Source organism: Mauremys reevesii, linkage group 20, assembly GCF_016161935.1.
Source record: "Mauremys reevesii isolate NIE-2019 linkage group 20, ASM1616193v1, whole genome shotgun sequence".
In the NCBI taxonomy this organism is placed as follows: domain Eukaryota; kingdom Metazoa; phylum Chordata; order Testudines; family Geoemydidae; genus Mauremys; species Mauremys reevesii.
This window is the reverse complement of record NC_052642.1, coordinates 16,136,860-16,150,331: the sequence shown is the minus strand read 5'-3', so window position 1 is coordinate 16,150,331 and position 13,472 is coordinate 16,136,860. Positions and strand designations below refer to the sequence as shown.

General features: G+C 39.1%; 1 protein-coding gene across 6 annotated transcripts in view; it reads right to left on the bottom strand.

Moving 5' to 3' along the window:
- Nucleotides 1-403: 403 nt before the first annotated feature.
- NF1 (neurofibromin 1) overlaps nt 404-13,472 on the bottom strand; it is a 165,520-nt gene continuing 152,451 nt past the window's right edge. For all 6 annotated transcript variants that reach the window (XM_039507432.1, XM_039507435.1, XM_039507434.1 and 3 more), the window contains one exon: nt 404-4,752. In XM_039507432.1, the coding sequence (XP_039363366.1) occupies nt 4,610-4,752 (143 nt within the window). In that variant the 3' untranslated portion in view covers nt 404-4,609. The remainder of the gene's footprint in view (nt 4,753-13,472) is intronic.

Below are 13,472 nucleotides of genomic sequence, written 5' to 3'. Positions count from 1 at the left end.
CTGATTTTGACTGATGTGAGGTGACATGAAATTACTCTGCTACAAGTTATTAGCAATCTTTTAAGTCAATGGGAGTTGCCCATGCTTAGCTGAGGGCAGAATTTGGGCCAATTAGTTTAACCATGATCTAGAAATAAACAATTATGGAGAAAAAGCATTCAGCAATATTCACAGGCACAAATCCACATCACCAGCTTTAAACACAATTGTGGACTTCCCCATTGAAGTTAGTAGAAGAATCCTGACCTTGATGAGTTTTGGATTAGGTTCTTGGTTCAGACCCACTTCTAGTTTCCAAAAGAATAAAACAAATCCCTGTACCCTGAGTGACAAGAAAAGGATAAGAGGGAAAAAAAGGTCAGCCTTGAAACCTAGCAGCCAATGACCCCCAAACAACTCAAAGCAGGTTGAATTTACATTTTACTTCAAAAAAAGGGAAGTACATACATGAGGGGAAAATAGGGTGAACAACAATTATTTGAAACCATAATTTCTACAGTTTTACCTACAAGTTACCAACTGTGTTCGAGTCAGCAGGATTCTCACCGGCTGCTGCACACTTGCTTACAATATTAACAGGATTGTAAATCAAGGAAACATTTTCAAAGTTGAGGCCCAAATGGAAATAGTAAGTTATCATACACAGTGTAAGTTTATAGTACACAGCATTTTTTCTTCTTTAAATGACATAACGCACCAGCAGGAAGGAGAAGTAGTAGTTAACAATTACTAACACTAGAATAATCAAATTTGTATGTTATACATATACAGCAACTAACTGCTTTACAAAAAAGCAAAATAATACAATATATTGTCACATGTATTTACAGTGTAGTAAATATACTTTGTCAAATTTTACACAAAATCTATTTACAGGTGAATATACTGCATTAAAAAAAATTGTGTGGCCAACACTAAAAGTGACTTTCTGTGGTAAGTCTGTTGCATAACATTAAAACGTGCTTAATTACATCTGAAAAATATTAACCTTAGAATGAAACAGAAAAAGCCCTAAAAGCTACAAACCAATTAGGAATAGAGCACTGGCACTTTCCTAAATGCTCAGTCCACAATACTTATTTGAAATGTTTCCTTTCATGGAAAATAAATTGCATGCACATTAAAGCAGAAGCATTGGTATAATTAACAGGTAGGTTATGCACTATTAAAATACTACCGAGTTAACTTTAAGTCAGGGAAAATACAAACACAAACAATAAGATGTCAATCTTCTTTACAGTACTTAATGTGGTTAATGCATAATGGATAAACATGCTCTAAAACAGGGGTGTCAAACATACGGTCCCCGTGATGTATTTATGTGGTCCGCATGTCAGAAGCAGAGTCTCCAAAATCTAAGCTTTCCTGTAAATCAAAGTGTCTAGGGCCCACAAACAGAGTGTAACCAATGCAGTGATGGCTGCTGAGTCTGCAGCTGTCTGAAACAATGACTCAGGTGTGAACTCCTCTGTTCCCTGTTAATTGGACTGGAGTACCAGAAGCCCAGTGATACTTCAGGCTCGATATTAACTATTTAATCACTGACCATTTTAGTAAAAGAAATAGGTGCCGGGGGAGGGAGTGAAGCACTGTATTGAGAAGTGGCAGTTGCCACAGGGAAAGAAATGCAGAGAAAAGGGCAGAAGTCTCAGACAAGAAAAGGGGGAAAAAAACAAGAAAGGAGAGTAAGGAATTAAGAAAGAACATGTAGCAGTGGGTCTACTGGGGAGCAGATTTTCTGAGTGAAGAATGTGACAATAAGGCACTGAACAAATAACTTATCACTAGATGGTTAGTCACTATATAAAGACCATGTTCTTCCCTTGATCTCTTTGTAACCCTCCGACCAACACTGGTGGCTGTTCCACTGTACAGTGTGGAGAGTATATATATGGTCCTGAATTTATACGCTGGCCCACAGACTAGAATAAACCATAGAATACAGCCTTCACCTCCAAATGAGTTTGGCACCCCTGCTCTAGAAGGTTCAGATCTTCTGACCCAACTTAATGGTAGAAATGTTGAGACAATCCCTCCCACCCAAGGACATTTTACTATGGTGAGTTACTTTTTATTGCCTATTTTACATGGAATCAGTTTTGGTCAAGTGGATATTGAGAGACTCCTGTGGTTGTCACATGAAGGATAATTTTGATCACTGTATTTTGATTTCACAACATACACATTTCAAATGCACATAGTTTTTATGAATTCCAATTTCTTCAGGCAATCTCAGAACTCTGGAAAAGGTAGTTTTAAATACACTCAACCCAACCCAAACTGATTTGGTAATAAACATGAAAAAAGCAATATTTTTTAAAATTAGCTCACCAGGGAAACTGAAAGAGCTAAAAGCTTCTATTTTCTAACAGCATATTACCTTAAAAAGATTTCCCCGCCTTATGGTGAGAAAAAATGTATTAGTGAGTTTTGTTTAGGATTCATTATCTTTAACAAAACTCAACACTGAGAAAACTGACAGGGCTAGAATTAGCTTGATTCAATATGATCAAGGTTTTAAACTGACAGATTTTGAAACTGACTACTACACAATTGGATGTACTAGATGGAAGAGATTTTATCTGTGATATCCAAGGTTATGAATGCATAGCAGCTTAGTACCTGGCATTGGTCATTGCTCTATTCCTAAATTCAGTTCTATCCTCATAACCCATTTCATACATAGCTTTTGTAGAATTTTAATAATTAAGTTTCTACTGCAGCTCCTACGTGATCAAGAATAAAAAAAGTTTGGTTAATTGCACAAGTCTTCAATATTTTCCAACATATCTATTTCAAGATAACTACTAATTCTAAGTTTTCCTCTTATTTTGGCAAACTATTTGCATATTAAGTTTGTGTTCATAGTTTTTCCAGGACTGTAAACAAATTAAAAAAATTAAATTGTTATTTTCTGAATCAATACAATAAAGGCAAATTTTTATTTACATAAACATGTTACACTGTTACTGTGTGAATAAATGTGAATAATGTGCTATATCAATAAAATGTGAACACTTAGTTGTACCATTCTCTATTAATTTAGCTGTGGAGTTTGATTTACTGAAAGCCACTACTGAAATCGCACTATGGGAGGGGTTTTTTTTGTTTGTTTTTTTAAATACTATATACTTTTTTCTTTCAAGCCATTCATAAATTGCTAAATCCTAACATACAACAGGGACCACCTGGCATTAACAGTAGATATATTTAGCCCTAAAGTGAGCACCCAGATGACATGCCCTCTTTTGTCAGAATTTATATTTACCTCTGAGATCAAAATGTTACGCACATTTTTAGTCCATAGAGATAGTATTTGCAGCGTGCTACTTCATTACATATCATTCAACATAGCAGCATATTATCACAGTCATCCATTGTTAATATACTACTGTAAGTTGATGAGTCTTTCACAGTGATAGAAAGCAATTTCAGTTTACTTCGTATAAACCCCAAACACAATTTTTGCAAGTTTAAAAAAAATGGAAAATTCTGCTAGACAAATTTGAGAGAAATGTCTACGCTGATAGCAGAAATTGCATTGCAAACATTCATACAAAACCTGTCTTTGACAAAAATGTCAGTTATTTTTAAATTCATGTACCATTTTGCATTGAAGTGAACATTAATGATTTTGTATCATTGCATGGGCAGCACACATGCAGTTTTGCTAAACAAAATTCTGAGTGAGTTGAAAGTTACTTCATACAACTTTCACAAATAGTTATTCTGCCAGAACTTGAAGGTGCATAAAATTGGTGGAAAGGGCAAAAGTAACATATAGGATATGTGGTAACAAAAAAAGTAATAAATTTTCCAAGCAGCTACTAAGAGAGCATAATTAATAGTCAGTTCTTGATGATTTACTTTTCTCTATACATCCATTTCTTTTAGTGCAGTCAAAGTTCAGCAAAAAATAAAATTTGCTTTGGAAAAAGTCAGTTTGTCCAGTCTGGTCCATACACAGTTCCAAATATATGAAGCTACTTTCTGGCAAATGAAGAGACACAAGTGGCCTCCTCCTCCTCTTAAATTTATTGCTAATTACTAAAGATGTAATTTATCAACCACCTTAGGTTAGGTTTACTGCACTGTGGCTAATTTCAAGGTTGCTTTTAAGTATGGTAAAAAAAAGTCCACAGCTAAAAATCTGAAGGGTTTGAATTAACAAGGATTATAGTACTTCCCTGGCTCATAAAGCCATTAATTTGAAAAGTGTGCAAAACAGGATTAAACATTAACACTTTCCTTTAAAGAAGAAACAAACAAGGCATATAACAGAAGCAAGGTAAAACGGTCTATGAGAAATGGCTTTCATATTTGGACAGCTACTGTACTGCACTGTTAAAGAATTCCGTACTTCATTCATCTACGAAGTTCTTCAGGATCTACAAATGGTTCCGTTGAATGGTTCTGAAATACTGGCTTAAACCAAAAAATAGAAGAAAAGAAAAGAAGGCATTAAAATTCAGGCAATGTTTTAAGAGTTGATCATCTGGCAACATGGCTGGTGGGATGGGAACGTTAAGAATTAAGTGCAGCATCACAACTGGTGGAGGGCCACTAGTGAAGCCCATGTACATAAGTCAGTTTATAAAAAAAAAATGCTTCACACAATCTTTTTAGAGCTGTGACGTTTGAAACTGCCAGCGCTTCGCTGCTTTTGCACTTGACTTGCGGACCCATGGCGTGTCCTTCCGCTGTTGGAGTGTCCTGTGGTAGGGGAGAGTTCGACATTCTCCTTGTCAATTCCTGATGGGAAATAAAGGTGACAACAACATTACTTTCCTGAGGCTAAGATTCTCAGTTCCATTTATGTTGTAATTTAATATTTTAAAGGCAGGTTTGTCCTCAGTTAAAGTGGTCACCAAGAAGGCATTTAAGAATTTTAATGACAGAAAAAAAAATGAGACATTCTTTATACTTAGAGTAACAAAGTTGCAGAAAAAGAAGATAAGAGAAATAAGAATTACTGCAGGTGAAGCTAGAAGCAGCAGGCCTTAACTGAATGGTAATTACCACAGAATAGAGCATCTTCAACACAAACCTTACAATAACTCTCCAGCAGAGGTCGCCTTCCAATCATTTACAATTGCTCACACCTCTCACCTCTCCATACACTCTAATCAAGCTGAACTGAGCAAAATTAACATTGCAAATGCCAAGCCAATAAAATTACACTAGCAGGGCCACAGGCTTCTTAGATATACAATATAGTCAAGAGGAATCTACTATTTCAATCTTAGCTCCATTTCATAACAGCCTCCTTCCCTCCACTTCTGGTCTTCTGTGTAAAATGTCAAACACTTTAACAGCAAGCAGAGCACCATTTATATTACCCTCTTTTAGTATATTGCCATCATATAATGAGTTCATTTGTATTCCACCTGCAGAGCTGAGTCATACCTCCCAGTCAAAAGCCCCTTAATATAAATATTATAAGAGGGAGAAGGAGGAGGGGAATCAAAGAGTTCTATATGGCTTAATTAAGCAGTAAAAACAGAAAAATTTCACAGCCATTTACATGTATACAGTTCTGGCAACTTAAAATTCCATATGACCTGCAGGGTGAACTCTAATGAGTAACACTGAGTTAGTTTATAAAAAACCCTGCAGGGGAGGTGAAATTCTGAGTTTCCAAGACAGATTATAGGGGTGTTTTAACACTTTTTACAGGTAGCGTTCAGAAATACAGCATCTCACACAACAAACATCTTTAGCTGTGAGTATTCTGCAGTAAAAGTTTAAACACTTCTATTCTGGTAAGGAATCTATAGGAAATTACTTATTTCAAAAATATTTATAACTTATTTATAACTTACTGTTCACAGATGTCTCAAACTCTAGATAGATGACTATCTAGAGACAGACTTGATGCAGTTGAGTGAAATATGAAAAAACTTTTTCAGCATCTGATATTTTCATTAAGAACCGAGATGAGGATGTATAAAGACTGTATGCTATACTCTCTCTCTCTCTCTATGTATTACACACATGTAAAAATATACACAAGCTGCATATACTAAATTACCAAAAGCAAACAGAAAAATTGTGACTTGTGAAACTATTGTTTATAACAAAAATTATTCCCTGTATTTGGTGTGTGTTTGTTTAATCTACCTCCAATCTTAAAAGAGAAGAAATTAGCTAATCAGCTTCTGGAAACTTGCTGGAATGTTTTATTCTATTGTGCTTTCACCACACCCTAAAGAGAATATGTAGGTATATAAACCATTCACCGAGTCCAATAAATCCTTGTTTTCTAAACAGGAAGACTTTTTGAGTACAGGTGTAGGAATGCACATCTGCACTTGTGTTATCCACAGATTTTCAATTAAAAAATAAAAATTGTATGGCCAGTGTGATTTAAACCGTGCACACACAAGTATCTTAATCCCTGCATACGAGGCTCACATTTTATGAGTTTTGGAAGGGAATGCTAATATCTAAGTGCTGTTTCAGATCTATTTATATTAGTGAGTACGTATTCAGAGATATCAACATCCATGCACAGCAATACCATGCTTTTCTGCCCTTAGCTGAAGCCATATGCAGCCTCTTGTCCTTCAATCATTTAAAGTTACTACTTCTTTCAAATTTCCCTTGTGTATGAACTGAATCACAATGCCTAAAAACCTGTTTGCCCTTGGATCAGCGTCTACATTTTGACGGGTTACAGTGGAAACCTAATTTCATTGTAGTACGAAATAGACTTTTTTTTTGGTTGGGTTTCAATAAAAGGATATTTTAGCGGAATAAGGATGGTCTTCAGGTTATGCCACTGGACTAAGACTCAGAAGATCCGGGTTCAGTGTCTGGCTTTGCTGAGCAAGTCAATCAATTTATTTGTTCCTCAGTTCCCCATCTGTAAAATGGGGACAATACTTAACTCTGTCTAGTCCGTTTAGATTGTAAGCTTTTCAGGAACTGTGTCCTTCCATGTGAAGGTAGCACACTGCGGCTTCTAGATGGTACTGGAATATACATAAAGGCCTTTTGAACACAAAACAGTTCTTATTTAAGCCGAAGGTCTGTCATACTTTCAGCAATACCATCCTCCCACTATTACACTACACCTCTATCCCGATATAACGTGGTCCCCGGGAGCCAAAAAATCTCACTGCCTTATAGGTGAGACCGGGTTATATCGGGTTTGGTCTGGTACGGCATACCAGCAAGAGCCGGTACGCTGCGCCGGACTGGGCCAGCTTCCCCGGTGGTGATTTAAAGGGGTCGGTGCTCCAGCCGTTGCGGGGAGCCCCGGGCCCTTTAAATCACCGCTGGAGCTTCTGGCAGCAGGGCTCAGGTGGGGATTTAAAGGGCCTGGGGCTCCCTGCAGCAGCTGGAGCCTCTTGCCCTTTAGATCACCGCCCAAGCCTGGCTGCCAGAGCCCCAGCGGGGATTTAAAGGGCCCGGTGCTCCAGCTGCTGTGGGGAGCCCTGGTCCCTTTAAATCACTGCCGGAGCTCTGGCAGTGGGGCTCGGGAGGGAATTTAAAGGGCCCGGAGCTCCCCGCAGCGGCCAGACAGTAAGACTGGGATCATCAGGCATATAAGTGGATGCTATATAGGACTGTGCACAACTGATGCAAATTGAAGTTTAATCAAATGATTCAGTCATGATTTGATATGTAAAACTAAGGATTATACTCTCCTCCTGTTATGGGCCAGAAATTTCCCTGGAAAAGAAGACGAACAGGTGTGTAATATGTACAAATTCAAAGTCTGAGCAGTAGGTCTGGGGTATGCGCAACAATGGGCTATATTAAGTCTTTCTTATAGTGCTAGTCAGATAGCATTACCCAAGTTAAGGGATTTCTGATATTTTTATTATAAACATCTCACACGGAGTCAAAGCTTGGCAGCTTTAAATCACACTGTACTGAGATTTGGCCTACAACTTGGCAGCAGACAGAAAATACTTTTTAAAATGAAAATTTAAAAATTTTCAGATGCTTCTGATCTGAACTATGCTGAAGAATGTTGAGTTGCCTGATTCATATGGTTTGTTTAGTGTACTAATCAGGTCAATTAAAACAGCTGAATTATTTCAAAGATACCTGCTAAGCACAGGTAGACTTACTTTTTATAACATCTCATCTGCGTCATGTTCCTTGTCATGTACTGGGTAGTATAAACAGTATGCAAACCCACAGAAAATTCAACTGTGTGTAATTAGATTTGCATTTTAATAGTCTTGTTCACTGCTGACAGGATATACCTGTTGATGTATATTCATATAATTTGTAATATCAAATGTACATCTACTACACATCCAGTAGAAATGGTACTGAAAATTCCCTTGGATGGGGGGTTTGCACAGTAACGCTAGGATCATGGGGGACTAGATGGTTCAGGGGATTGGTAATAGAAGAGCTTTTTCAGTGACAGGTTGCCGGCTTGACTCCTGCGCTCTGGCTGGTAGCCTATGTGAAATGACTGGCTTCAGTCCAATTCCCCGTGGGCAGATATCCCCTTCACACACACTACGTGCACTGGGCTTGTTGCAGTGTCAGCAGAGACCATGGGTCTTGGTGAGGGAAGTGCTTCCTTACCTCTGAAAGCTGGCCCTCCAGATTAGGAATAAGGCACCATGATAGTGTAACTGGAATGCAACTTGCGTTGCCACTGGCCATATTGCACTGTTGAACAGCCATAGGATTTCACCCTCGGGCGGCCAATTCAGCACCTTGCACAAATTCTAATTTCCCCACAAAAGACTCAAAAAAACTGTTCTATCAACTGGGCAGAAATAACCCCAGACTTTATACATTGTTATTAGAGGTGTGTCACATAACAAGTGTACTGAAATAATGTTAACACTATCAAGTCTGTATGACAGAGAAGCAGAAGGATGTAAACAGATGTCCTTGCAGCTATGGTTGGTAAGAAGGATGTAAACATGTCATTAGGGGCAGCATCTGTTTACATCCTTCTGACATGTAGGATGTAAACATCTTACCAACATACAGACATCCTTCTGCTTCTGGTAAGAAGGAGCTGATAGATGGCTGGGCTCACTCTGCCCTTTATGCCCTCAGTAGGGATATGTGGCAGGGAATCGAAGGTTCAGGTGTGATCCCAATGGCACTGCTGGCCAAAAGAACCCGATTTTATGCACGTGGAGCACATATGCATTAGAAGGGGACCATGCGGACAATCACTTGAAGAGCTGTTTAAGTGATGAAAGACACCAGTTGAAGTGTTGTTTAAATATTTGTAAACCAGACGTTTTTTAAAGCACCAACCCATATATTTTCCACCACAGAAGATAGAGGTCATAAAATGGGTCTAACAGGAAACTTCACCCTGTGTCAAATGGCTGTGCTGACTACCCACTGACAGGAAACCTTGATCAGAACTGTGGTTAAACAAGTGCACCTCTATATGGTAAAGGTGGAATGAAGCTTACAGTACAGAATGTCAGGATGAAAGCACGAAATGGGATTTATGTTCACATGCACAGACATTTCTAAACAGCTTTAACCCCTATTCTCTCAATATCGGACTAGCTACAATAAGTTAATTGTAAATAACTTAGCGCGTAAAAGATTCATGTCAGAACAAAGCAAACAGAAGTTCCAACTATTTTAGTGTGAACTTCACACAAAAAACGTATGACATTGCAAATGTGAAAAAAGTCACTCCACACAGAAGGGACTTTGGGTCCAGAAAGATCATCACTAACATCCTAAAACAAAAAAGTAATTAATTTGAGGCAATGGAGCTGAAATCTCACTTTAATCCAAACCTGCTTCCAAGTAACAGATATCAATTTTATACTGAAACTGTGTACAGACTGAAAATTATTCCTGCACTGCTTATACCTCATTATTTCTGCAGCAAAATGAATGTGTTGGGTGTGTTATGTTCAGGAATATTCAAGAGCAATCGTGTTAATGTTCAGCAATAGAACAAACACTGTACATAGAAAATTATTGTAATGATAGTTAAAATGCGGCATAGAGCAAAAATTAGTGACAGTGAAAAAATGTTAATGGAATTTCAGATAATTTTTAACCTAATTATGGAAGGAGGAAGCAAGTGACTGTTTACTGAATGAATAAAAACTTTCCAAGCCATTTTAATCAACTGCCTCCAACTGTCTTCTGTCTCATTCAGATGAGAATCAGCCTCTCATTCTGTCAGTCACTAGATTCTCCTTCCATTTACACTAGTGAGAGTGGAGAATCAAGCCCACTATTTTACAGGCATAAAGATTATTTTCTAAATTCAAAACACAATTAAATTCTGACTCCTGCTGTCCACTGTGGCTTATTTCATCCTGCCGCTCCACACACACAGGTGCAGACAACCTAGAGCTCAGGCAAACCACAAGATAAAGGAAAACAGAAAGGCGTCTATAACAGTGAGCACATAACACATTCTCTGCACCTCTTTCTGTATCTTCCTACATGAACGGAAGCCTCAAAATGACATTGCCTCTCAAAAAAAGCAGCATGTGGCCTTCAATAATTAACCTGGCAAAGCTGGTTCCAAACAACTCCTCTTGTGCGCAAGTGCTGGTGGTATACAACTGATGTTTAAGCTGATTTCCTATTAATCAAAAGAACTCAAATGAAACATTTTGGCCTCTCTCTCTTATTCTTTGCTAATATCTGCGGTTGATTATCTTCATTGGGTGCCCATCACTGGAGTATCTAGGTGCCAATTCTCTTCTCAAACCTGCCTTATTCCTGTGGACGGGGCTTGCACTCCCACCTGCTGGGTTTTAAGTATCAAGTAAGGAGCTACTGATAATACAAGAAAAGCAACAGCTTTGCACTTACTTACAAGTACTGTGTCTGGAGTCATTCCTGTGTTTAAAGAGCTTAGTAAATTACTTCTCATGCCTTAAGCCCAACTCTAATGCAGATCAAGCAGTATCTCGTGCAAATATGATGAAAGTAGAGGGTACCTTGATGAGGAAGCGGCATGAAAACTGCTGATTTAGAGCAAGGCAGAGAAGCTTCACGGACACAGAATGAAAGAAAAAATATAAGTGAATAATGTCCATGACAAGAAAACAGAATAAGACACAAAACATTTATAGACAATGATTTTGCCTAGTTCTCTTGTTTCCAAAGGCAGGAAATGGAAAAATGTTAATATTTGCAAATATCTTAATAAATTGAATTATTAAAATAATAAAAACCTGTTTGTTTAATCAATGGTTATTGCTAAATTAATTTGATGTGATAAGATAAGATGGACATCACCAAAACAGCTGATTCTTTTAGTTGAATGGGATCACTATGGAATTCTTGTGCATCCTAGAGCTTCTGTGGCTACCTCACCTCTTTCTAGAGACTATGTGTAGTGGTCATCTCTATCGCCGACCCTGGTGTGCTTGGGTTACTGATTTCATTCTGGGGATAACATTTCTCTCACCCCTTGCTTCCTTTCATCTCTCCTGAGATAACAGCAGAAGGTGAGAGAGAGACACAGCAATGATCTGACTTCCCCAACAAGCTGAGCCTCTCATATGGCACAGTTAATCTGAATGCAAGACTTAGTCCACATCCACAGTTGCATAAAGACGTGGTAGGGTGGGCTAATTAAATGGTCAACAGGACCGAACCGTTTGAAAACCAAGGCCTGATCTACATACAAAGTTGTACCAGTTTAACATCACACCTTTAGCTAACCTGGTACGAATCTGTGCAGCTCAGGACCAAGCAGTGGCAAATTTGGGGGTTGAGGTACATCATAAAGGGCTGCGACTTACAAACTGGTCCACAGAATGAGAAAACTGGAGGACCACTGCTCTAATTCTAAGTCTCCCACCCAATTGCCAGAATGGGGTGAGTACATTCAGGTAGAGGCAAAACACTCATAAGAAATAAAGGTGAAGAGAGGAGACAAAGTAACATTTCGATTAAGAGCTGGGGTAAGATATTCTTAGTTATTAGGGTTTTTAATTTTTAAGTGTCAAACTTGAAATATCTTTAAGGGGTGATTTTCAGAGGTTTTGAGCATCTCTGAACACCAGCCATTTAAGGTATCTGAAACTGGGTACCCAAAATTCAATCAATGGTAAACTACAAAAGTATTGGCCTATATGTAAATTGTAATGTATGACTATGTTCTTAATAGATGACTTGATGTGTCCTTCTGTATTCCTCTGTAAGCTGGAGCAGACTCACCTGGCGGCGCCTCCTGCTGGTCGTCCCTGGGAATTAGCTCACCAGCCCTCTGGAGTGCCCTCTGTCGGCCAGAGATCCGCTACTGCTGTGACCCTCCCGGACCCCAGTGCCCCCTTCTCTGGGTTACTGCCTCCCTGGCAGTACTCCCACACTCAGGTTCTGGGTCTCCCCATCCCGGAGAACCCCCACCCACTAACCCCACCTCACCTCAGTCTGGGCTACTGCCAGTCACCAGCTAGCCCCACTCCCTGGGGCAGACTGCAGTATAAGCCACTCATTGCAGACAAGGGGGTTTGAACCTGCTGCCTTCCTCTACCACCCAGTGCCCTTTTAGGCCTTAAACTAGGCCTTGCAGCCTGGGGCGTTGCCAGCCAGGAGCTCCCCTGCTCCTCTGGCTTTCCCCAGCCCTGCTTCACTCCCAGTACCCTTTCTGCTAGGCAGCCAGGCCCTGCTCCCTCTCAGACCAGAGAGAGCCTTCTGAACTCCTGGCTGCCCTGACCTTTATACAGCCAGCTGGGTCTGTTTGGGGCTGCCTCCCAATCAGCCCAGCTTTTCTCTCAGCCCTCTCCCAGGGGTGGCTTTAAGCCCCTCAGGGCAGGAGTGGGTGTCTATATACTGTATATATTTGATAAGTTCTGAAAATAAGTTTAAAAAAATTAAAATGCATCATAGAATCTTAGGACTGGAAGGGAGCTTGAGAGGTCATCCAATCCAGTCCCCCTCCCCTGCACTCATGGCAGGACTAAGTAATATCAAGACCATCCCTGATCATCCTCTGTATTAAGCAACATCTGCAAAAAAAGTTTAAAGTTACCACTGAGCTTTGGGAGGAATGAGTTTTCTATGTGATAAATTTAACGGAATAACTTAGTTCTTAGGTGGGAGGTCTAGTAATTCACTTAAAATACTAGCCCACAACACAAAATAAAGCCAAGAAATACAAATCAGTTTTGTAAATTTTAAAGAAATTTAAGAATCAGATATAGAATTCCTTATAGGCTGAAGCTTCTCTCTTTTGCTTTCTTCAACACTAGCAGAAAAATCAAAATGCTTCAACTGATAAAAATCCAATAAGACCATTGAGAAAAATCTGCTCTCAGTAGCAGTAACTCCAGGTATAGGATATCTTTTAGCTCCTACAGCGCTAAACCACTCTTGATAGCTAAGCTATTGGATGAAGCAGTCTTGTGACGACAAAGCATGCTCTGACTAATCTCCAGCTCTGCATTTTACATAGTCTATTACAAAAAAAATTAATATAATGTAATAAACTTACACACTGAACAGACACTGCCAACCCTTCTTTTAAAGTTAATGGAATTTTAAAA